This window comes from Scardinius erythrophthalmus (assembly GCF_964197995.2).
Source record: "Scardinius erythrophthalmus genome assembly, chromosome: 9".
NCBI lineage: Eukaryota > Metazoa > Chordata > Actinopteri > Cypriniformes > Leuciscidae > Scardinius > Scardinius erythrophthalmus.
In genome coordinates, this window is record NC_138229.1 from 26,900,154 (window position 1) to 26,927,367 (window position 27,214).

Below are 27,214 nucleotides of genomic sequence, written 5' to 3' on the forward strand. Positions count from 1 at the left end.
TACCCTTTAAGAGTAGGCAAGAAGTTCCCGGATGACCTACTGCTTATGCCCAGATTCTGAAGCACCCATCGATGAATATCCCAGGAGGCCACACGTCATAATCGAACATCGCGGAGATCAGGGACGTGGGGGTTTTCACGTGTTCCCTATTAATGTGTGCTATTATATAGAATTCACTGTTGTCAACACAGTTGATAAATTGAGGAACATTTATGTTGGATAAAGAGTGAGTTAACACATCAGCAACAACCTCAACATGTAAATGTAGTATTGAGCACATAAAATCACAGAGGTAACAATCTTGTCTGGATGTCACAAGGACAGTGTTTATCCGGTGGAGAGTGGATGAAGGAATGCTGCCATCAAAGTCTTTGAGCAAGTAAACTACAGAAAGGAATTACAAAATCTATTTAAATCTTAAGTTGTAGTTTATTTTAATTATTGTAATTTCAAACAGAGCTATTACAGCACTTTTCTGATTCTTGGTATCTGTGCATTTGCTGCATATCTTTTGTGGTGGAGCAGGACTCGATGATAGCGGCATTTGTAGAGGGGGGGGGGGGGGGGGGTTGAAATAAAAATAAAAAGTAAAATAATTTGTTACTTCTAATACAGAGATCAAATCACATTGTGCTGTTAAAATGCACTGAGGATGAGGAGCCCAGAGCTGAATCCTGGAAATGGTGCCATGGATGAGACCCTCCATCACTCCACCTGTCCTTATTGCCTCAGACTGTGAAGCACAGCGCAGGACGCAACAACCTCAGCCACGAAGGCACAGTTCACCTCTGGCTGTGAAGAAAATAAAGCACCAGTTTGTTTTCAGCATGCCAAAGGCTCGCTCTACTATGCTTCGCTCACAGGAGTATTTGCTGTTGAGACGAGCCTCACAGGGTTCTGTTCAGGCTCGCTGTATGAGGTGATGAGGCAGACGGCGCACTCAGACAAGGATAGCCACCATGTCCCTTTCCCATCCATGATCAAATTCCAGTCTGACTGCAGGAATGAGGGACATGATGGACAACAAAGACAGGTGAAGGTGGGATTGGAATTTGGTGGTCAGCTGATTCATCAGAATAAAGCCGCAGAATGAGAACCGCTGTGTTGAGATAGCAGTTGGATGTAGGGGTCCATATTTACCGCCTGTAAATATGTGATTGTTAGAACAAGTTTGAATAAAGTTTTGTTTCGTGTGTTGTTGACTTGTGTGTATATACATTTATTGTTATGGTTACTTTTTTCAATGTTTTACTCATTTATTCATGCTTATTGTTGCATGACGTCAGTAAATAAAATATAATTAATTCAATTAATGCATTAATTCATTCATTGCTTGACTGAAAATTGAGATGTGTTCACTGCATTTATCTAGTGTGTATTCATGCATAGCCATGTCATATGACAAGACAAATTACATTTAGCTTCTTTTACTAAAATATATAATTTTCAGTATAACTTTTTTATAAAGTAGGCTATTGGTCAGCATTTATCATTATTATTGTGCGTAAGTGTTGGGGTGGGCTAGGAATGCAATTCATTTTGGGGTAATCTTAATTTAAGGAGTGATGCTTGAATTTTCCCAGAATAAAATCAAGTTTTCTCCAAAGGCGAGATCTTCGCACAACTGCCCATCTCCTTTGTACAAACGCTGAGGAAAACTCTTCTAGGTAGGGCTGTCAAGTTACTGATGTTAGTGCACCTGTCACTCTTATTTTGTTATTGCAGAACTTCGTTAGCCTACATAAAGGTCAGGGAAAGATACCATGATTGTATCTTTCAACAATGAACAATCATAATGAAAAAAAAAAAAAAAGATTATGTGGGTTTGTTTACATCATAAGATTATATACAGGGGGGGCACACTGAAAAGGTTAAATATCTTTGAATAATTCATCATAATACATAAAGAAAACACATTTTGTTGGCTATAAGCCTGAGGGATAAAACGAGGGTTAAATTCAACAAGAGGAAAACTTTTGCTTGCGGGTGAATATTTTTGCGTATAAAATTAAGAAAATGAGATGACAATTTGGGGGTTTCGTAATAAAAAGATAATAAATAAAACTGTGTTAAAAATATAAGAACTTAAATTGACCCATAATTATTGATACTTCAATCACAAAATAAATGGGCAGCTCTTTCTTCAAGACCACAATGAGCAAGTTTCATCAATACATTTTCAGATAGAGGAGTTAAACCTGTCTTTTAAGTTGTTGCGCTTGAGATAACGTCGTACGTCACATGATAACGTCAACGTGGCGGATGACGTACGGATTGTATACTTAACGAGATCAGGCACCTAAGTCTTTTAGCGCTCATTAAGTAAGTAGCCTACTTATTGAAACCAAGTAGCCTTCCTACTCAGTATGCGGTTTCAGCAGCCTTCATTTGCCCACAGAGGCCACGTTGTTTACCGTTTGGTCCGTTCCTCTGTTATGTAACGTGGAAACAGCACGAAGGATAGGCCTAATGATTATAAAGGTATTTAATGACAACACTCTGGAACCAGGAGAAAACCACACAAACATTAAAAAAGAACAGACGAGGACTGAGGGAGAAGAACACAGGGTCTAAATACACAGAGCAAACAAAGGAACTTAATTAGATAATTAACAGGACACAGGTGAAAGAAATGACTAATCAAACCGAATGGGGAAAATAGGTCACAGGGAAACACGACACAGAACACACGTTACAGCCATAGGCCTGGGGCCTGTTTCAGAAAGGAGATTAAGTGAAAACTGTGAGTATGTAACCCTGAAATGAGGGAAACTCTGGGTTTTCCGTTTTAGAATGGTATGTCAAACCCGAGAAAGCAGAGTAAGTCAAGCCCGTTTCATGGCAACCCTGTGAACCTAACCTGGTCGGGAGCAGGTTTTCTTAGATAAACCCAGAGGTTTTCTTATAAATGCATCTTGATTTAAGAATGTTTAGATATTTTGACTGGAAACAAGGCAAAAAGGCTAAGTAAGAAAAGCATTTTTTGCAGTGCAGTAGGCTACATTCATTCATTGCACATTTTTCTATATAACATCGGAGATGCAGAGCACATTAGTAAGGCCACTGTATCAGAGCGGGAAGGAAAGTGTGCCACCCTCTTCCTGAGAGTTTTTGTGTTGTTACCTGGACACAAACCTGTGAGATCCATCAATGGGGAGATTCACAGGATTGCAGGTCAGTGGTGGAGAAACGGTTTAAATGAGGCTAATCTCATAAATGATGTTCACTTGATAACATCTTGCTGTGACCTCTGAAAGTAACCTAATAATTAGAATTTCCTTTATGATTTTCAGTGTGGTTGGATGCATTAATGACACACATATCATCGCACCTTTCGAAAATGAACCAGATTATTGTATGGAATGGGAGGATGCCAGATGGAAGGGTATATGCCGTAACCACCATAGCTGTTAAATACACAAATTATTCACAATTTATTTGGTAATTTGTATTGACTACAAATACAAAAGCAACAGTAATTATTTTCCTGTTGGATTTTAATATTCTTCATCACACGATCAACAGAGTGTCTGTCATTTGCTCAATGCTCATCACTGCAACCTTTCATGTGATGGAATAGATCTAAATGATCAATTCTTTTCCCGATTCGTTAATCTCGATAGCTGTAATAGTAAAAAGATTTCGAGAGAGAGAGTTCCACATGTAATACTAGCTACTTCGTATGCAAACATGTCAGCCAATCACAGCAGTGGGCGTTTACACTGAAGTCTCACACAGACACGCCCCTTAAAACAGAGCGTTTAAATCAGAGGCTAAAATCAGGCTAGGAAAATTTTACCATTTTTGATGTAAAAAGCATACTTATTCATTTTAAGGGCACCCCAGGAAACATTATAAAATAATAAAATAGGCTAGTCCAGTTCATGACCCCTTTAACAGTATAATGTAAAAATTAAAAATATCTCACTGTAATTTTGTTTTGCAAGTCACTACATTAATTCCCCAACATCACCCTATAGCCTAACATGTAAGGTTTCACCTTTTTGTCTTGGCAAATCGAACGTGTATTACTTTTTCCATCTGTGCCTCTGTGGAACACGAATGTGTGTCAGAGAGAAAATCTTATATACAGTACGTCATATGAGTCACTTGCTCTGGTGATTCCAACAACTTCAGAGATCAACTATTCACTCAATAGTGCTTTAAATGTCAGCCAGCTATATCTCAGAGCACAAAAGCAATAAGGTCTAAATTATATTATTGGACTTGATCGATGAGCCGAAACATGGGTGATATTTAATGGCTTAGAGCAATTGGCTAGAGCTTGAATACTGTGACGTGAGAAGATCTACAGCCTCTCATGCCCTTTCCCAGACCACAGGAAAGCCCTCAAAAGCCCATTACGTAATAACCAACTGGTAGTAAAAGCAAACCTGACTGAGGACTGAAGTCTGAGGACTTTCTCTTGTAGCATAGCCTATATATTGTATAAGACATACTTATGATTTTCCTCTTATAAACAGGAAAAGAGAGCAAGTTTAAGCAAATGATGATTTTATCTTGCTGCTGCATGAACATCATCCTGACAAATTGCACCACTAATGTCGGGAAAGGTCAGCACATTAATAAAACTATATGGTACAGAGAGGAAGAAAGTGACGATATGGCTAAGAAGGGCTATTCGTCAAGTAGTCTGATGTTTTTGTTAACTGAAGGTGCACAGTACATACCATACATAATACGAATAAAAATGCTCTTATTCACCGCAGTGGAATACAAAGACCTTGAATTGTGATGCACAAATATTCTTGTTTTGTGAATTTCTGGACAGGCTGAGGAGGTCGAATTCTAACCACAAAATGTATGATTCCTTCAAATGTTGTCGCTCAGCAGGTCTCAGATTATTCTGTTTTTAATAGGGTAAATTAGAGAATAAACAGTCGCTGCAGCTTTACTAAAGGTCAGAGCTATTCAATTCTGTTAATTGGAGGGCCATGACCCGCAAAGTTTAGTTCTAATCAAGCACATCAAGTTGCTTGATTAGCTGATTCTATTTAATTGATTTTTTAATTAAATTCTGCAGGCCATGGCCTTCCAGGACCGTCATTGTATGGCCCAGCTATAGGTTCTAAAGCACCACTCGATACCAACTATAATGGGGGTTTTGATTTAGCAAAATCATATCAGTGACTCAAATCCATTCACAAAAATAATTTGTTAAGAGTTGCTTAGTTCAGTGTAATCTTCTATTGGATACATCATTGTAAGCTACTGGATTCAGTAGGTGGAAAAAAAGTGTTATATTTGTGTGTTATTAGTGAGCCAAAAGCTAATACATGATGACTTCCAATGTCGTCATTACGTCATTTTAATGGTCAGTTTTACACAAATATAATTGTTCAGTCCCCTTACTTGTTGTGAACAAGATTGACTCACAAGCAAATGAACAGATCCCCTCCTCCTGTCTGCCATCAGATCCTTGGTTAGTTCAGTGCTTCAGTTCAGACCACAATGTAATACTTTTTCCGTCTTTGAGGGCAGGAAATTTGTCACATGCATGCTTCAAGAAGCAGAGTTAAAAAAAATATCCAATGCACAGAAGTGAACAAACGACCCGATCATTTAAAAGATGTGTCCAAAACACTAACTTGTTCACAAACACAAATAATACTAATCAGTAGGCCACTCTAGCAATACATGAAGTGCAATGTCAATAATTTCTCTTAGCTTGAAAATCTTGAGCAGGTTCAGCCAACTCTGAGTTAAAACTTGAACTCTGAGTTGATTTACCCTGAGATGGGAAACTCTGAGTTTTCAGAACATCTGAATTGAGTTAGTTTAATCTACTCTGGTTGACTAAGCGTGTGCACCACAACTATGAAAAGCCACGAATCAATGGAGCTCCGAAATTACGATTCACCATGGCAACAGCACCCGACAAAAAGACGTCAGCACACTTCTGAGTCAATAAACAAGTATAATTCTCAATCACTGTTGGGTGAAAACTGACAGGAAGGCAAGTTATTGAACTAATACTAATTTTCATGGTAACCCACAGGCAAAAAAAAAAAGTTGACAGCAACTAAAAATAAATATTAAAACCATAATTCAGTATTTTAAATATTTAAACACAAAAGGTTCATGGCTGTAGGGTACATGACTTTACAAAAATTTGACATGTTAAATTAATTTTTATTCAGTGTCTATTTCAATGTGGCACAAATGTTTCCATGTTGTATAATGCTCTTTTCACATAATTAAATGTTCTCTAATCCAACCTGATACATTTTTTAATTAGGCTAATGAAATTAACATTTGACTTCTACTCTACAAACAGCAAGAAGGCAGAGGCTGGTCCTGCACTGCATAGATGAAGCGGAGATACACAATCAATGCGGTGATCTAATCATTGCAACGCAATTTCTCTCATGAATGCTTTTACTAAATAACAATGCAAACATGATGTAAATACAGTAAGAGCTTGTGCAATATAACAGCATCATTGATTTTATAATGAGTTTTGGCAAGTGTCCAGATAAACTCGTGATTGACAGCTTGGGCGATTGGAAAGGGAGTGTTCTTTGATCGCTTTCTATATATAATTTAATCACAGTTTAAATAAGATTATTGTTCCTAAGAGAAACAATGTGAAGTTGATCGTTTAGTCACTGGCTTGATTTACTGATGCATAATGATAAACGGTAACATATTTTATAATCATATTCAGAGAGCTTCCATAATGTCCATAACAGGGTTGAAGACTAATAGTGCCCATATCTTAAAACAATTACCAATAATAATAGAAATTTGATGCCTGAGGTGGGAAAATATGTCTGTAAGTTAAATATGTAATTAATGTTGTGGGGTGTTCAGAAAAGTAATACATTGGTAAAAAAAAAAAAAAAAATGTGTAAGTCCAAATCGTACCATTTTTATGGAATGACTCATTGAACGATTTTGAGAAATAATCTGTCTGAACTTGAATAATTATACATCAGAAATCACTGATCACAGTTCAGGCATTAGAATAAACATGTTTGTGGTGTTGCTGGTAGATCCATATCGTCAAAGATTGTTTGCAAAGCCTGCGCCGAAATTTACCAAATAATCCACAGTGAAATGCACTGAATACAAACAAATAATGCACTGCTGAGACATTTACATTGTTGAAAAAAACTTTAACAGTAAAACAGCAATACTCATCTTTCATGTCAATGTTTCGTAGACATAGCAGAAAGATATTCTAAAAGAAATATGATTTGTTTAGTCTTAAACACTCTCATGTAGAAGGACTGTCATTTAATTCTCTTTCTGCTATATTTGTTCATATTTTTCATAAATTCCTATATGAACATGTTTGACCACGCTTGGAGACTATAGTTTTTGCAAACTGTACAAAAACAAAGAGAAACGGCTCATGCTGTATTTACTTTTTAGATTGTTGACCTCTAAAATTTACTTTTGTGCAATTTTAACACAGGTTTTACCGGAGTGTGGAACTTGGAGCTTTAATGGATGTACATCTCTCAGAGCAATAGTCAGATGTGATTCTGTTGTAATAGTTTAAGTGTGAAACAGCATGCACTTAATTTTCATGTTAATACTTTGTGTGATTCCACATCACAGATAGAGGGAAAGTTGCACTAAACGAAGTATCAATTTAGTCAAACATTCTCAAACAGAAAGTCACTTAAATCACTTAAATTCCTAATTGTCATTTATTCCTATAAACACCGAATGTTGACAGCTCTCAAAGAAAAGTCTTCATCTAAAACACATACAGTCCATGCATTTTGGTTGAGTAATAAAACCATAATTTGCACACTTTTGTGTATTTATTATAAACGGTGCTTTTCAACCCTCTTTTCTTAGTGATTTGGTCTTTTGAATCTTACATGGATGTTTTGGACAAAATATGTTGGCGTATAAAAATACACCCAAATATTTAAGCACATCTATTTACACATACTAAGTAGGAGAATATCTAACTGTATATTGTAGATTGTGAACATTCCATTATCTGTTTATTTGGGGTCAGAGAACATCCTTAGCTCATTCATCTCTTTAATTTTTTTTGCTGGATGTTGAAGTGTTAGTTTAAAAATATAGGAATTAGTTAATGACAAACAAACAAAAACTTTAAATCAATATGAAACTGTGATATTAATAAATAAAATATGGTATAATTACAGTTTGAAAATGACTTCCATAATATTTTCTTTTAGTAAAGCCATGGCTGGATCACCCAATACAAAGTTTTGCGTTGTGGGTGAGACCTCGCAAAGATTACACCAATATTAGCTTTCTCGAACATTGCATGTTGCACCATGCATTTCTGTAGGTCTATCAAAAAAAAAAAAAAAAAAAAAAAAAAAAAAATCATCTTTTATTATGGTTTAGTTGTATTTTAAACCACTGCTTTTTCTTAAAAACATTGTGTCAGACGTATTTGGTGGCATCATCATGTATTAAGTCCATATTTATCAGGCTGATATTTGTAGAAATAAGATAAGTAAATTTATAAAACAAAGAGAACCAGTTATGGTTACAACAGGTATGAAGATAAGTTTGGTTTTAACTTTTTATTCTAACTTTAAAGCTAGATTATCCTTTGAAAAGTGTAATACAGTATTTGATTTTGGGGTAATTTGGAAAACTACCTTACACATTGCAGTGTTTTCACCAATTGACCTAAGCCATTGATCATCCTTGATGGTGTCATTGTGTGAGGAATGGTTTGGAGTATTACAGCACCTATTTCTTTGCAAAAACATTGTATCAGACATATATTTTTTACTTTATACTTGCTAGGAAATGAATAGAAATTGAACCTTTGTAGAAATAAGAAAAGTACATTTTATAAAAGAAAAAGTACCAATTGATGGCATTGTTTCAGAACACAGCCAATATGAAGAGATACTTTTACATTTGTATTCAAACTTTAAAGCAAGATTATCCTTTGAAAAAATGTAATACAAATCATATAGAGTATTTGATTTTGGGGGAAACTAGTGTCATTTAGCTTAATCTTTGGTTTTTAAGGGAAATTTTATATTCTCAGGAGACCCATTGACCCCTGAAGTTATGACTTCTGAAGACTTCTCATGTGTAGATTCACTCGGTTGAAAAATGCTGTTTTGTAATTTGCACATCTGAAATTAAGGACTAACTTGTAGGGTCTTTGACAAAAAAAGCCTCCAAAATTGAGGAGGTCAAAGGGCATGCTTCCTGCTATAGCATCATCAGCTCTCCCCAAAGTCGGTTCATGCGGCCAACAGACAGCCTGCCGCATCAACAAATGCTAACATTTTAAAATTCTACATATATTTTGAGTAGCCAAGATAACCGATAGTATATTCTCAGCAAAGGGTTTCACCCTGTGTGGTTCCACGCTGATTAAGGATAGTTCGGGAGATACAAGAAAAGTAAAAATGATAGACATCTTATACGTACAATAGATCATAGCTACCATAGAAAAAGTAAGATCCTGCTTTGAATTAAAGCTGCAGTCCGTAGCTTTTTTGGGTTAAAAATGATCCAAAATAATTTTTGAACAAGTACATAACCAGCCAGTGTTCAAAACTATCTGCTTGCCGTAGCTCGATTCAAAATGGTAAGCTTGTAATAATCTTTTTAATTCAATGGTACTGGTGGATTTCCGTGGGAAATTCAAGCATGTCTTTGCGTCATTACGTCACATCTGTACACATAAAGAAGGTGTCTCGGCTAGTAGGCTATATTGCGTGTGAGGATGTTGGAGGTGGAGATTTATAGCCTTTTCTCACAGCACTTGATATAATTAAATGTACAGTTTGATGGCGGATCCAGAAAGGTTCAAACGACAATCACCAGTGACAACTGGAGATTCACCTGTTGTAAAACGCGAAAGACTTCGGAGAAAAAAAAAGAGACTGCAAATGGGCCCATGCGAAAACAAGGACAAATATCGGAAGGGCATTAAAGTCCACATGAAATCAAAATTGACCATATTTACTTTGTTTGCCTAAATTGATCGTTTTGTGGTGAACAATTCATCCATGCAAGTCAATCCACACAAAACATTTTTTTGGCTTCGTAATCTTTAATCAAAATCTGAAAATGCCCCTCCCCTCTGCTTTGGAGGACCTTCCCTGATGACGTAGGTTTGACGGCTTGGTTTGGGAAACGCTTAACCACTCCCCTCAAACCGTTAGTCTGCTATGAGCGAGAGATGGAGAGGAGGAGCGCTAGAGTAAAACCCTGCCCTCTGTTCAATATTCCGATTCACTGGGAAATACGTCACAACACTGGAGAAAAGTCGTTTGCAACTTCCGGTTCACGCGGACTTTAAATGTAGTCACACAATGCTGATGTTGTTAACATTAACAATTTGAGAACAAAGTATAATTTGCACGGTTTGCCTTGATATAAGCGATCGCTAGATTTTCCCCTTAGTTGGTCATAACAAAAGTGGATGTTACTTAGGCTACTTTTTCAGACGAAATTTTCCGGTGAAAATTCTTATGTTGGTCATACTTCCAAAAAGTAGAATCTGTGATTGCGAATGACAGTATACACACCACCAGCGCGGTGATTGACAGCCACACATTCTCCTCAAAACATTGGATTCATCCGCGCTGTGCCATGCCGAGGCACTGGTTCGAGGTGACTGGACTGGTTCTAGGTGATAGAAAGGCAACAGTAACTCAAATAACCACTCGTTCAGAACATCTCTGAATGCACAACCCGCAAAACCTTGAAGCAGATGCTAGAATTCACATGGGCTCACCAAAATTGGACAATAGAAGATTAGAAAAACATTGGCTGGTCTGATCAGATTCGATTTCTGCTGCAACATGCAGATGGTATATTTAATTTAATATTTAATATATTTAATTTAACATAACTCGAAATTTGCAATGGAGACATGTTCATTTGAGCTCTGTTCTTCATTTCTTCAGAGATTCTCTATTGTATTTGAGGTGAATCAAGAGTGTGACGTGAAATGAGTCATTGGTTCATTTATTTTACACTTGGTAAAGTCTTACCCTTTACATTTCACCCAGGCAGGAACAATAATGATCGCTGGAGCTCTAAAAACATATTTTTATGCTGAGTGGCTGTCTAAAGACGGCTGTTTTGTGACAGCATACAAGACGGTTTACTTTTCTAATTAAGAAATGAAGCATGAAAGCCCAATTTAATGGGGACCAAGGTGTGGGCATCTGGAAACAGTTATGTGTGATCATTACACGTGTGATGTGTGTGGTGGTGGAAGGGTATCATTAGAGATGGCATGCAGTGAGAGCAAATAATCCGCAAAAACAGCAGTCATTCTGGAATAAGCGTAATGAGGCTTTTTGGCTGGTACAAACATGAGGGGGAACTCATGACATGGTAGACTCATTATATGTAAAAATTGTAATGATTTTCTGTCCAATGCAACACCTCATTGAGGGTGTTTCTGTAGCACTATGGATGTTGCGTATATCTACTACAGATAACACTGTTATATATACAGAGCCCTCCACTAATATGGGCACCCTTGGTAAATATGAGCAAAGGCGGCTGTGAAAATCTGCATTGTTTATCCTTTTAATCTTTCATTCAAAAAATGCACAAAATTATTTTTTTAATCATTGTCCTGATGGAAGATCCAACCACGACCCATTATAAGATATCTAGCAGTGACCAGATTTTTGATCTGTTGGTATATTTGCTATAATCCATGATACCATGTATTTGAACAAGATGTCCAGGACCTCCAGCAAAAAATAGGCCCACAACATTAAAGATCCAGCAGAATATTTAACCGTGGGCATGGGGCACTTTTTCTGTTCGCACCAAACCACTGTAGTGTGTTTGCTACCAAAAAGCTCTTTTTTTATTTTCATCTGATCTTAGAACCAGGTCCCTTTTGAAGTTCCAGTCGTGTCTGAGGACTGAATATGCTGGGATTTGTTTTTGTATGAGCGAGGAGGATTTTTTTGATGTAGGTTCAGTTTGATTATTTTTTTAGGCTTTCTAACCCCAAGACTCAACTAATCTCTCAACTAATTCTCCATCTGTGATCCTCAGAGAGTCTTTGGCCACTCAAACTCTCCTCCTCAGCGTGCATTAACACAACAGACACATGTCCTCTTCCAGGCAGATTTGTAACATCTTTAGTTGATTGGAACTCCTTAATTATTGCCCTGATGGTGGAAATGGGAATTTTCAATGCTTTGGCTATTTTCTTACTGTCACTTTCTATTTTGTGAAGCTCAACAATCTTTTGCTGCACATCAGAACTATATTCTTTTGGTTTTACTCATTGTGATGGATGATTAAGAGAATTTGGCCTTTGTGTTTCCTCATATTTATCCTCATGTGAAAAGTCTTGACCTGGACAATTTTATGTTCCAAGTCACCCTGGTGTGCTAAAAAAAAGGTAAATATTAATGGGAATATACTTCAGAGATATTTTACTCATAATAATTTCTAGGAGTGTCAATAATTGTGGCCAACATGCATTGGCGAAAAGCATTTATTTTTGATAATGTGATTTACCCCCCACTTTCAATTCTTTTACTTCAATGAAAGGTTAGAATTTAGTGCATTTTTTTGAATGAAAGATAAAAAGGATAAACCTTGTAGATTTATTTTCACAGCCGCCTTTGCTTATATTTACCAAAGGTGCCAACATTAGTGGAAGGCACTGTACCCTATCGTGGCAGTTCCGCTTTTATTTAAAGAGACATTTATGATGGGAAATTTGTGCTTGGCAAAGATCTCTTTGCATTTGAATGGTTAGTGAAGCAGGTCTGTTTGCTTGGAAGGAGTGGCAAGTTAGATTAGATATGAATTCATAATGTGAGATTGCTAATTAATCCAGACTCTGTGAAGTTTCACTCATAACCTATTTGCATATCACAAATAATGTATGCAGTTGAAATGATCATTATCCTTCATTATATTTCAGATTATTGTTCTTCTACCTCACTACATCTCCAATGTTGGGCTAAAGGCAGTCCTTATGTTAGCTTGCATTCTGTACTGCCCACTTCTCTCCCGAGTGTCATAACTCAGCCAGCTGTCGTCTTGCCAATGAATGTAAATCAAAGAAAAGCTTGCATGTACTGAACGGGGCCTAATGATGCGGGACAGTGACCCATTCCTGGAAATTTCTTTCTCAGCTGACGTAAAAGAACATGTCTTGTTTACGGAAATAAACCAACCCATGACTGATATTTTATCCTGGAAAATGTAATTAACCACCTCTAAATCAAAAGACATTTGTTTTACTGTCAGTAGTAAGTAAACCATGGCCTGTGTGAAAATGACCTAAGCAATATAAGCCTAATTGTAAATCACTGGTTTATTAATGAATAATAATAACAATATATGGAACTTGCAAAGTGCTGTTTCTGGATTAACTAGGGCGTGAGTGATAGATAGAGAGATAGATAGATATTGGTAGCCAGAATGCACTACCTTTCTTTTTATTTATATTGTTTCAAGGAAGGAAGGAGTGACATACAGAAATATAAAATAATTAAATATAATCTTTAATTTGTTCATTTTCTCAATTGCTAACACACAATTGATGAAACAATTCACAAATTTCTCACAACTAACACAGTCTCAGAGCTACACACCTAAAATTGTCACGTCAAAATCAAATATGTTGGCCTAAGACATATTCTCTTTTGTCAGAATCAAACTTTGGCCTCAGATGAAACACAGATTACATATCTGCCTGAGAACACTATTACAAAAAGCTCTTATTGGGATTCAGGAATACTTTTGCAGATCGGTGTCTAGTACAGTAGCCTACAGTATACAACATGAAAGCATGCAGATAGCCTATAGTAAAATACAACAATAAGCTTTAGGAAAAATTAATTTTCATTCCACTATTGTAAGTAGTAGTTAAAGTAGATGAAAAGCACTAGAAAAAAGTTAAAATACCAAAGAACTGAATATGAACTTTAGGCAATTAGGCTACTGTACAGTAAAAGATAAATAAATAAATTCGGCATTCTCTGCACCTTCAGCCAAATGTCATAACAGTAGATCCTTGATCTTCTGACAATGGTCCGGTTTATTATCTTTAGATTCTGATTGGTGTGTCATTAGGTAGGCTACTTAATGTTGACTCATGGATAAATGTGTTATTTGAGTTCACATTGTGACACTTGAGTTAATTAGACTATGTTATGTGTTTGTGTTTAATGAATGGCAACATGGTTAAACCTGTTTAAAATGAGGGCATTTTAGGTGAAATGTGTTAAACGTTTTGAGAAATGTGCCTTTGTTTTGAGAACTGAATGAAAAACGGTTATTTCATCAATGTATAATTACCATTTTCTGTCCTTATTTCCATTCTACTTTTACTAAAATTGTGACTTCAGAAATTATCGTTTGAATAAATGAAATCCACCCGATTTGCAGTGGTTAAGTTTTTGTATTTGCAATGTATGACGCCTGGACGCTACAGGCCATGAGATGAATGCACAAAAGAAAGAAACGTAATGAAAACCAACGCCGTTTCATTGGTGGAGCGCTTGTGTAGGCGGACCCGCTGCTTACGTTTAGGAAGCGCAATCGTTGATTGGATATTTGTTTAAATGCCTCCGCTTTGATTGGCCAGTAGTTCGTCACAATCGACCAATCTTTGTAGAGCGGAACTATTTGAAAATCGTGCGTGAGCAGCAACATATAAATGAACAGCTGGTGGTGCAGTGGGTACTTGCTGTTTAAACAGCTCGTAACAAAGGTGAGTTGGTCCTCTCTCTATTAAGTAAAATAATAACAAGACATGAACACGTACATGTATTTTAGGCTAAATTTGCCATTTCAGTTGAGATTAATGTTTGTTGCATGTATATTCTTTAATGCTCAAATTGAAATGTATAACCCAAGCACTCGCTGAAGACTCATCGGTGTTAATAAATGAGTAAAGATATAAGATACTCAATCACATGCTTTAAGCGGTTCTTCTATGTTCTTTCAAGGTAAAATGTTGGGACACATTGATCCCGCTGAGCTTCAGTGCACCGTGGCGGTGGAGCGCTTGAATCCTGCAGGTCAAGCCATCAAACGGCAGCTCATGCGCAAAGCCACCGTCACATTAGGGCGCAACGAGTTTCAGGAGATGGTCCTGCGCGTGCACGATGGCAAAGCTCCTCAGAACTTCATGCTGCGCGATTTCCAGCTCTTTACGCGCTTTGCAAAGGATGGTAAATGTACCGTTAAATTCGTCCCGGAAAGCACACAGGTTCTAGTCTCTGATTGTCCACCGGATCGTTTGAAGGTGTTCCTCAAGACGCTCAGCATCAAACATCAAGCATCCCAAAGCAACAAGCCTATGAGTGGTAGGGCTAAACTACGAGCCGGCCTTCCTAGAGCCTTTGAGACCGTCAGTCCTCTCCAGCTGAAAGATGTACAGAAAGCTAACGAGCTGAGAAGTAAAGTGAACGCCCCAATTCAACCCAAAGGTCCTTCAGAGAGACCTGTCAATAAGGTCTTGGGTGAAAGGAAACCAGTGAAAAGACCCAGACCTGATTGTGACACTAGTCCGGTATGTTCATCCTTTTGTGTTAGGCCTATAACGTTACTCCTTTAATACTTTGCACATTTGTCTTGACAAATTATTAGCACAACTATTTTTATTTACTTTTTGTTCATTTTCATGCACCATTACTTAACTAAATTAAGTGGGTAGCTGAAAAGAAAAAGGAGGGTTTTGGCCTTTCCCATCTCAAAGATTCCAATGCATTTAACAATTAAACTCTTAAAATAATTTTGGCCAATTCAGTTAATGGATATTCATTTATTAAACATTTTATACATTTATTTTATAGTTGTAAAAACTATTTTAGTAACCACAATTCATACAATTTCAATCATGTCTCACATTTTTATTTTTGTGAATTGTTTATTTTTGAGATTCAACATTTTTGGAAAGTTGAGCATCTTTTATCTACTATTTGCTGAAAAAGACTGCACAATGCTTGCTTTCAATACTACCATGTATTTAGCAGGATTATGGACTTAATAATTAATCTCTTTTAGGTTAAGGCGCTTCACCCCAATAAGAAGCCTGTCTTGGTTCTGCCTGTGGCACAAAAGCTAAGCAAAGAACAAACTGCAGTTCTCAATGCAGTCTTGAGTGGCAAGAATGTGTTTTTCACAGGCAGTGCAGGTAATGAGCTGCACCGATTATTTATGCACTTATTTATTTTATTTTATTATATAATATAATCTAGTTTCTTATAGAGGTATTTTTTTCATGGCGTTTCAAACACTACTGTTCATGGCTTTATTTTAGGTACAGGGAAGTCCTTCTTGCTCAAAAGGATTGTAGGCTCTCTGCCCCCAAAAAGCACATATGCAACCGCGAGCACTGGCGTCGCAGCCTGTCACATAGGAGGGACCACACTGCACAGTTTTGCAGGTAAGAAAATTTCAAGTTCAAATGATTTCACTCAAGTCTCTGAAAAGTGACTGCCAGCGAATGCAAACATGCTACATGCATTCGTTAGGAAATCATATATAATTAATGATGGCAAAGGTTGTATGAAATGGCAGTTTCCCTTCACCCCAAACCAAACAGCAATCACAGGTGGAAATTTACTTCAGTATGTACACAGCATAGGGTCACTTTTCTGAAGTGTCACATGATCAACACATTTCTCAAATCTATAAACAGAGTTGTGCTGTTGTGTGCGAGTCATTTTCATCTCTCTTGTTATCAGGTATTGGGTCTGGCTCTGCTCCTCTTGAACAGTGTCTTGAGCTCGCTCAGCGTCCTGGGGTTCTGCAGCACTGGACTTCCTGCAAACACCTCATTATTGATGAGATCTCAATGGTGGAGGCCCAGTTCTTTGACAAACTGGAAGCCATAGCCAGGTGAGCAACACTGAGGGAACTTCTGACAAAAATAAAAATAACTCCGTTAATGATATCGGTTTATTTCAGCGCACTTAATTTTTCACATGGATAAAATTCAATTTACCATTACCAATTCATGTGGTGATAAGGGTTGTTTGTTGTCGTTTTTAATGGTTTAGTAATTTCATTTAATGTGATTGGTTGCTTCTAAATTTGTCACTACGGACTTTCTTCTGATGAACGTCAGATGGCAAATGAATTTTTGAATGTGATTTGGATCAGAAATTGAATACAAAGTTAATCCAAACCATCAATTCTCCCAGTCCTAGTCTAGTACGTTTAAAAACTCTCATCTGTTCTGAAGGAAAGGAACAACACTAAATATTTCAATATTAGGTCAGAGTTGCCTTATTAGACAAGTGTCATCTGTATATTATTTTTCTAGGTCAATCAGAAGATCAACTGAGCCTTTTGGAGGGATTCAGCTGATTGTGTGCGGAGACTTTCTTCAACTTCCACCTGTAACAAAAGGAAAGGACAAAGCTAACTTTTGTTTCCAGGTACTACCCTCATTTAGGCATAGTTCATGCTTTTTCCACTTCAGCCTTGATCTGACTTGGCTTTAAAGGGTTTGTTCACCCCAAAATGAAAATTCTGGAATCGTTTACTCCGTCTTCATGACATTTCAAACTGATAAGACTGTCATTCATCTTCAAACACAAATGATTTTTTTTTTTTTTTTATGAAACCTTAGAAAGTCCATTGCCTTTGATGCTTCAAAAAGTTCATAAAGACATTGCAAAGGTAATCCATATGAATTGAGCAGTTTATTAATCTATAAACCTTGATTAATACACATACTTAGATTTCTTTTACAATATCTTTATGAACTTGTAAATTATTTGTTGGAATGGATTTTCAGTGGAGGGGCAGAAATAGAATTTACATATTTGTTTAATAAAAAAACTTTTTGTAGTCTCATTCACTAAGCGTATGCACACATTAGTGCGTGACCTCTTTGTGTGAACGTTTTCACAAGCAAATCATGATTCGCCAAAAACTTTCGTACTAAAATATATTCTAAATATTTATGAAAAAGTAGGAACAAGTGAAACCACATGTACACAAAGCACTTTCTCTGTGCAGCCTTATGTTAAGTTATATTTCATCTTAACATGACTATAATAAATTATTAATAAATAATACAATTTAATTTCATCATATACAGTGAAACAGTAAGAAGCTGCGTTATAGCTTTAGCTGCAAGGTTTATCTAAAAAAAGAGCAGATTTATGTGTATGTACAGCTGGCTTATAAGAGGTCTGTAATCTTGGTCTGGATAAGTGTTTGAACTGGTTTTGAGTGACACCTGGGGTTGTTCGAGGATCTGGTGAGCGCATTTGAAAAGTGGCATTTGTTTGATGAAAGCTTGTGCAGAAAGTCCTTATAAGGAGATGTTTGGGCGTGTTTTATGCAAATGAGTAACCTTGTGCACGCAGCTGCTCATTTAGAATGCTCCAAATTCACTAGCATTACAACGAGATTAAGAACAAATTCATGTGCGTACACGTGTTGTGATTTAGGCAGAGTTTTGTTTGTTTTGTTTTTTTTTGGTGAGAAGTTCTCCTGTGCGTACAAATACGAAATCCACACAATTATTAGTGAATGAGACCCACTGTTTGAAGATGGATGAAAGTAAAGAGTAAATCATGACAATTTTCATTTGTGGATGATCTGTCCTTTTAAGAGTACATTGTAATATCTTGAAATTCGTTGGTTTTAATTTCTATGGGCATAATTGTTTTTGGGTTAGCATCTGGATATCCACTGTGCAAGTTTCTGAGAATAAGATGCACAATTTATTTTGCCTGTAGTCGAGAAGCTGGCGGAAGTGTATCCACATGAACATGGAGCTGATGGAGGTGCGCAGACAAACAGACAAGGCCTTCATTTCTCTCCTGCAGGCTGTGAGAGTGGGCAGGTACTGAGCTCTCACTACGGCCACCGTTCAGAGCAGTGACTCACTGGCTCGGGGTGTTTTCGGGATGCAATCCCTGAGGTTCATGGTCAGTTATTTCCATGACCTTAAGTGGATCTCGTAGGTGTGATTTTTAAAATATTTACACGACTTGTAGTGGGGAACTTTTACGCTACATCTTGTAATCAGTGAAGTTGTGAATTGACTGAGTTTGTCAGCATGTTGATGCTATTGTAACAGTGGCTCTCCATGCTGTAGAGTCACAGAGGAAGTTACCACACAGCTGTTGAGAAGTGCCAATCACTGCATCGAGAGGGATGGTATCCTAGCAACCAGGCTGTGCACGCACAAAGATGATGTGGAGCTCACCAATGAGAATAAACTCAAACAATTACCAGGTTGGTCATACTGAAACCTAATTTGAAAGTGGGGATTTGTGAAATGTGACGTGGTTTGCTGGTCGCATCAGGTGGTGGCTGTTCTGGTATCACTGTCAATTCTGCTGTTGAAAAACTGAAATAGTTTCTAGAAATCCACCATCTGGTTCATGAGCGACATAAGGCACTAGAAACCTTGTAGGACATGCTGTATAGCAGTTATTATTTATTTTTTTTTCTACACAAACTGTAAGATGAGTGAAATCCAGAGATAAGGTATTTTACACATTTCTAAGTCTCTTGTTTACTTGCAGGGGCCGTGCGAGTATTCGAAGCTGTGGATAGTGACCCTATGCTGGTTCAGACCATTGACGCCCAGAGTCCAGTGAGTCGGCTATTACAGCTGAAAGTGGGCGCTCAGGTTGGTGTTTTATCTCCTTCTGGCTAACATGTGCTCTTGGTTTGTTTTGTTTTTTTAAATGTCCAATGTTGCATGAACCTTTTTATTTGTTTAGGTCATGCTTACAAAAAACCTGGATGTCCAGAGGGGTCTAGTGAATGGAGCCAGAGGAGTAGTGGTTGACTTTCAGCCAGGGAATCAAGGTACGGCTGACTGCAACACAGTGGCAGGCACTTCCAAAACGCATTGTATTTTACTCTGTGTGTTGTTTTTATGAAAATGCCATCATAAAAAAACATTAGCAAATAAATAGTTAAATCTCACTAAGAATGTCTATTGTTTTTCAAAAGAAATAAGCTATTCTGTTTTGTAAGAAGGAATTGAAAGCCTTTTTTTAGGACCATTAAGATTAATTGTTTTGTGACATCATGCTGTTGGGACATAACTAGTATAGACCCACAGGGTGAGCGCCCCCTGCTGGCCTCACTAACACCTCTTCCAGCAGCAACCTGGTTTTCCCAGGAGGTTTCCCATCCAGGTACTGACCAGGCTCAGCCCTGCTTAGCTTTAGTGGGCAACCAGTCTTGGGCTACAGGTTAAATCTCATTTTAATTAGTTTTTGTTCTATAAAATCCTCCTTAACATCTGCATGTTAAACATTAAGTATGTACTTGTCAGCTGCCACATAGTGGCAGCATTTTGCTTTCATTGAAGACAGAATGATTACTTCACACAAGAAACTTGAGTAGCACTTTACAATAAGGTCATTTAAGTCCCAGCCAGCAGCCATATCACCCTGTAGCCCAAGACTGGCGTGATAGGTCCTTACGCCACAGTATAGTGACGGGGACACTATACTGTCAAAGAGCACCGTCCTTCGGATGAGATGTAAAACCGAGGTCCTGACTCTCTGTGGTCATTAAAAATCCCATGACATTTCTCGTAAAGAGTAGGGGTGTAACCCCGGTGTCCTGGCCACATTCCACCCATTGGCCCTTACCAATCATGCCTAATAATACCCTTACATTGAATTGGCTCTATCACTCTCTCTCCTCTCTCCACCTATAGCTGGTGTGTGGTGAGCGCACTGGCGCCGTTGTACTGTGGCTGCCGTCGCATCATCCAAGTGGATGCTCCACACTGGTGGTGGTTTAGGAGAGATCCCCTGATATGATTGTAAAAAGCATTTGGGTGTACAGTAGTACATATGAAAGCGCTATATAATTGCCTTATTCTATTACTGATGATAATTCATTATTTTCCAGTTTTGTTTAGTACCACAGAAGTTACACACTTTTTAAAATAAGATTTTATATATTTTAATTACTCATTGCTGTAATAAAATTAGGGGGATGTAAATTTAAAATGTTCATTTTTATTCCGACATGTTCTTAACTGGCTTTGAGATTTACCCAAATATCTTTCATTAATTGCTGTACATGGCTGGTTCTAGAACACCAACATATTTCAGATTTGAACGCATGCAGTGAGATGTTGTGACATCCCATCATTCGTCAATACCCCTCTCCCACAGGTCTCCCTCGGGTGCGATTCCTCTGCGGGGCTGTTGAGGTGATGAAGAGAGAGCGTTGGATTTTTAAAGCATCCGGGGGGCTGTACCTGAGCCGACAGCAGCTGCCACTCAAACTGGCCTGGGCCATTTCAATCCACAAGAGTCAGGTGAGCTCTACTATGAAGCCCCATCAAAACTCATTATGCATAGTGAGTCAAACCTGCATCAGCTGAATGCATAGAATGAAATCTAATATTACAAGATTGTGCTGTTGATCTCCTACTGTTCTGGGTCCTAGAGGAAATGATCATGCCATTGTCATTGCATGTCCCATTAAAATAAAATGACTTGGCTCAGGAACAGTGTTTCTGTGCATCTGTGAACAGATGCTCAGGACTATGGTTCTGGCTTCTGTATTGACTCATTAACTAGTCACCATGTTTACCCATCATTTCTGACCTTTTCTTTGCCTTCTGCACTGATGAACTGTCAAAGATGTTGCAAAGAGTGTCAGTAATTAAGCTCATTGGGTGTCTGGCAAATGTTTCAGAAACGCTGCATGTAGCACATCCCAATGCTCAGTGGGGGAACTGAGAAAAATGGCATATTAAATTCCCCGCTATAAACGTGGGCCTAAATCTCGCCAGTGTAATTAGTTCAAAATGAGTTTAAAGAACTCTGTAAGAAGCTACAATACATTTGAGACATTTCTGGCTTTTCTTAAAATCATAAAACCATTTTGTCCAATTGCCAAGCAAGTTGCAACACACAGACTCTGGCAACGTTCACACTGTCAGTCCAAATCCGTTTATGTGTGTCCGATTAGATTTTGATCTAGAATTGATTACACATTGTGTATTGCAACTGTTCGGATCCAATTTGTGTCCATGCCGCTCTTTTGTTTGCAACACAACCTTGTTTCTGCAGCAACTTCCAGCAGACTTCCTATAACAGCGTCTGACGTTTACGTTTTATGTGGCGTCAGAAAGTCACAAACCACGTAAAATCCGATCTGAGCAGTAGGGCTGGACCGGACCTCGGTGGGTTGGTATTCGATTTGACATTCGAATATTATTATTATTATTTTATTTTTTTTGCATACCTGGGATCCCCGCGAATCGGTTCTCATTCGCGCTTGAATAAGGCCGGCGACACACTTGGCTGCGTGGCGTGAGCGTCTCAGCTGCGTGGCGTGTCCATTTTTATTTTGGGTCCCATGTTAACAGGTTGGAGTTTGCACACTGCCTGTGTGAGACACGCGTCTCAGGCGCAGCTCGAGCCACGCGGAAAACGCGTGCATGCTAGAAATAGAACCGATGCCTAAAGCCCCGTTCACACTACAAGCGACTTTATCGCTGCATGTCGCCAGTGGCTGGCGATGAGGTCGTTAGTGGGCGTTCTCACTTCTGGTTGCCTAGGTAATGTTTGTGAGTGACATTCACGGATGTTACGTGTTGTAGACAACAAATCTGTTTTCTTGCCGCTACAAGCTAACATTTTGGAAGGAAAAGTCTAAATATAAATGGGATCAGTACATAAAATGCATAATATTAAAGATGAATGAGAAACAGTTAGTGCCCTGTGCTATCGCGGCTATTTAACTGCAGAAAATGTGCAAATGCTGGTCTTTCTGAGTTCACGAAACCATTCGGGCTCGGAGTCAGCAAGACGAGTACTACTGTATGTACACAGAGACATATCATAAATTATTGGACAGTTTCTGACTGTTAAAATAAACTTCTCATTCATCTTGCCTCGGTCAGACGCTGCACTGAAGAGTGACGGCTCCACTGACTTCACTCCTATTGGTTGTCGCTCGCGAAAGTCGCTCTTCATTTGCATAAAGTTAAACATTTCTCAACTTTTTCGCGTCGCCAGACACGCCCCATCCAGTCGCCAACGGTTGCGACCGCGCGTGTCGCCGGAAGTCGCCCGCTCCCCATTGAAAATGAATGGTATCGCGTCGCTTGGTCGCGTGTAGTGTGAACGCAGCTTTAAACGGGAGTGTTCTCTGGGCTAGAGCGCAGAACAGCGGAGTTTGTATGGACAGAAGTGCAAGCCTGAGCTTGTGTTTTGGGTTAAGCTGCGTTGCTTTGACATTGTTTCTATTATTCTATTTTCCACAATGTATTAGCCTTTTTACCTGTTATCAATCTAAATTAATTTCGTTTTTCTTTTAGCTTAATTTCGTTTTTCTTTATTTAAATTTCATTTCTTTATTTAAATCTACCCTTTACTGTGTCAGTAATTTGTTAGTCAGAAAAATATTAGACTACTTTAAAAGTATTGCTTAATTTAACAGACCTGTGTGTGTGCGTTTTATCACTAGTGCAGTGTCCGTTCTCGGACGCGCGTTCTCTGCTCGCGTGAGGCGCGCCGCTTCCCGCTCGCGCTGTTCTGTAGTTTACTAAAAGTTTATTAATTCTGAATGTGTCGTCTCGCGTGTCCATCTCTATTGCACCAAATGCGACACTGCACTCCCTTGTGAAGTCGATTGGATGAACGGTTCTCGAAATAATCAAAATGCAAACGGACAGACAGACACACACACAGAGATTCCTGCCTTTATTAGAGAGAAGAATATGTTCAGCCCCCTCTCTCCGAAGATTCGAATATCCGATGTTCATTACTACCGAAGCTTCGAAGCTAAAAAAAATGGTATTCGGACCAGCCCTATACTGAGCAGTCTGAAACGGATTTCCAGAAATGCTATTTAAATAGGATTTCAAACCACTCATGATTGTAGCTCAAAACGGATTTGTAAAAATTGCAACGTTTTTTGTTTCAATCGGATATGCACAAAAATCAGATTTGGACTGACAGTCTGAACAGCCTTAGTGGTGCAATAATACTGATGTAATGAGGTCACAGGTGTATGTGTAGTAATGTAAGTCATTTATAACGGCTTTGAACACGGCTCAACCAATCAGAATCAAGGATGGGAACTATCCGTATTATATGTATTATGTTCTGCTGCACAACTGTGTTCTGCTGTTAGTAAATTAATGGTTTATATCTTGGAGCAGTCAGGACCACTTTTTTTTTTTTCAAATTAGTTGTCAAAATAATTTAATATATAAATAAATTAAATAATTTTGTCTTTTATTGGAAACATTTTACATAAACAAAATTTTGCTTTTGTGTCTTGGTTATTTTCTTGGTTATATGTCCTAAAGCTTTGTTGCAATACCAAAAACATGGTATTTCTAGCATATTCAAAAATGGGTCCCCTTTTTTTAATTGCTAGATTGAAGTAAATTGCTGGTGTTTTGATTTGTTTGGTGTGTTTAGGGCATGACTTTGGATTGCGTGGAGATCTCTTTGGCGCGTGTGTTTGAGAGTGGCCAGGCTTATGTTGCTCTGTCACGAGCTCGGAGTCTGGAAGGCCTGCGTGTGATGGACTTTGATCCTCGAGTGGTGCAGGCCAACCAGGACGTGCTGCTCTTCTATAAGAGACTGAGGAAAGAGAGACTCCTCATGCAGGTCAGTCCACTTTAGACAATCACTCTGTTCCTCAGACAATTACCCTTTTCTGTATTCTACCAGATCGGAGCGATTTAAAAGATTGAATCTAAATGATCTTAGATTGTCTTTATAAAAGGCCCCCAGGAAACTAAAATTTACTGGATGATTTTACGTTAGTTGTCAATCATTTCAGAATTCAAATTGCCCAATTTCAATTTTCAACAAGGTTACCATTGATTTAGTAAGTTTATATATGGCTCTGATTCTAATTTTTTTTTTTTCTTCCCCCAGTCCTCAATGAATGACTTTGTTGGACAGAGCAATAAGGAGAATTACCCTTGGTGAGGAAGTGACAGGAAGCTCTAGTTTTCATATGCACTGTGTGCATGGAAGCATCAGGAACATGAATTCATTTAATTCAGTTAGTGTTTTTCTTATTGGATAAATTATGCTGCTTTTCAGTTGAATATTTATTTTTATAATTACTGTCTAAAACTTTATTTTGACCATGTTTTTCTTTTAATAAAATTATTTTATGGTTTTATATATATGAATTGAGTTATGCAAGTCACAGGTTTAGATGCTTTTCATCAGAGCAAATTGTTATCAGTGCCTAAGCAGGGTTTTGCTTGTGGCAGTGGTTGTAAAAATCATGTTTTAATATTTATGATTTGATTTGGTAATGTTAGTTGAATATTCTTACTCATTGAGGTTAGCACTAGTGGCCTAACGTCCTGTAACTGTTTACATTACAGGGGAAAGAATAAGAATTTATTTTAAAAGGGACAATGCACATTAATTAACATGAGCACTTAAACTGTATGGCTAAAACAGCACATTTACATGATCCCTGGCAGGTTGATGGTAAATAAGTACATAAAACATTAAGAATCATTCAAAATGCATTCCAGCAAACATGGCCATAACCAGAGCATATTAGCACAAACACAATTACTTTAAATATAAGGAGACCGATACAAGCTGCTACTCCTAATTGTGTTAGGAGTAATAACTCCATGTTTTATCCAATAATCATTGGTTTTATAAATAAAATTCCAGGTATGTGCTTGTGTGGTATTGTACAATCCCATCTAGTAGATGAGTTATGATTGTCTAATAAACTCGTTAAGCAGAGGTTTGGCCATATCATACCACATTTTATACACAAATAAAATATCTGCAAATTTAATCAATTTCCCCAGTTTAAAATATTTAGTTAAAAATTTACAGTGATATACATTTGACTTATCCAGTATGTTCAAAGCCTGCAGACTATAGTCTTTCTATAGATTATAATGTAGTCCCACCTGGCTGCGTCCAGCTGGTGAGGCAGTCGTTCATATGTGAGAAGATCATGGCATTCATGTATAACTGAGGCCTCAGAAGTTAAATTATTCCTAATGGGTCTACAATTTACCAGATTAAATTGAATCCTATTCCTAATTATGTAACTTGTGAATGTATTATGCTTGCTTAAATATTTATACTCCTGCACTACTGATAATCTTCTTCCTTCCTGCTGCTATAACATCTGGATCTGGATGTCTGTTTGCAGACTTTTAAAAAAAAACATACATACGTTTTAATTAACATTTTAAGATGATTTTTTTTTTTTTTTTTTTTTTTTTTTTTTTTTTTTTACCACTTAGAGATATAGACCATTGCAGCTGATAATTCTTCTGCGGCTTGCTTTTTGCTTTTAGTATGCAAGTATATAAACAAATCATCAGCATACATCTGACAATTAAAAGTAGATGGACAAACATCTGGTAGATCATTGATATACAACCTGAATAACAAAGGACCTAATGTTGAACCCTGAGGTACGCCAACAGGATTGAGTATTTGTGAAGTCTTAGTCTACCAGAACTCACTGTTTTCTATCAGTACTTTTAGTGAGAAATATATATTTCATCACTTAATAACCCCACCACACCTCCTTTGTCCAATTTATATTTTCTAAAGGAAAACCATTTTCTGTGGAATGATATTTTCAAAACCCAAATTGCATCAGATGTAATGAGTTTGGAGTACTACTCAAATATGTGACCCTGGACCACAAAACCAGTCTTTTGGGTAATTTTTTTTTTAAATTGAGATTTATACATCATCTGAAAGCTGAATACATAATATTTCCATTGATGTATAGTTTGTTAGGATAGGACAATATTTGGCCGAAATACAGCTATTTGAATATCTGGAATCTGAGGGTACAGAAAAATCGAAATATATGAGAAAATCGCCTTTAAAGTTGTCCATTTCTATTGGCGATAGTGCTGCATCCATTCACAAAAATAAATGTTTTATATTTAAGGTGGGAAATGTACAAAATATCTTCATGGAACATGATCTTTACTTAATATCCTAATGATTTTTGGCATAAAAGAAAAATCTATAATTTTGACCCATACAATGTTTTGTTGGCTATTGCCACAAATATACCCGTGCGACATAAGACTGGTTTTGTGATCCAGGGTCACATATGATATCTGTTCAGAAATCCATTTTTTTCTGCAATTTAGATCCTGATGGTAGGATACTAATTGTCTATAACTATAGCCATGTGATCACCTGGTTTGAACAGTGGTGTAATTATTGCAGTTTTCCAAGCACTTAGAAACACTACATTTTATAGACCAAATAACAATATTAAAATGAGAATAAGT

General features: G+C 37.6%; 1 protein-coding gene across 3 annotated transcripts; it reads left to right on the top strand.

The window, feature by feature from the left end:
- The first annotated feature begins 2,660 nt into the window (after positions 1–2,660).
- On the top strand, positions 2,661–26,041 carry pif1 (PIF1 5'-to-3' DNA helicase homolog). 3 transcript variants are annotated; one of them, XM_081373351.1, is made up of 14 exons: positions 2,661–2,743; positions 3,046–3,174; positions 14,937–15,502; positions 15,997–16,126; positions 16,253–16,378; positions 16,680–16,833; positions 17,261–17,375; positions 18,690–18,796; positions 19,052–19,191; positions 19,485–19,591; positions 19,686–19,773; positions 21,105–21,250; positions 24,375–24,566; positions 24,840–25,993. In XM_081373351.1, exons 3-14 carry the CDS (start codon positions 14,942–14,944, stop codon positions 24,891–24,893), a joined length of 1,920 nt encoding a protein of 639 aa, XP_081229477.1. In that variant the 5' UTR covers positions 2,661–2,743; positions 3,046–3,174; positions 14,937–14,941; the 3' UTR covers positions 24,894–25,993. The 3 variants fall into 3 exon arrangements, with proteins under 3 accessions (XP_081229477.1, XP_081229476.1, XP_081229475.1); XM_081373350.1 differs by lacking the exon at positions 3,046–3,174 and having other exon boundaries at positions 2,672–2,743; XM_081373349.1 differs by lacking the exons at positions 2,661–2,743; positions 3,046–3,174 and adding an exon at positions 14,641–14,698 and having other exon boundaries at positions 24,840–26,041.
- Positions 26,042–27,214: the final 1,173 nt, after the last annotated feature.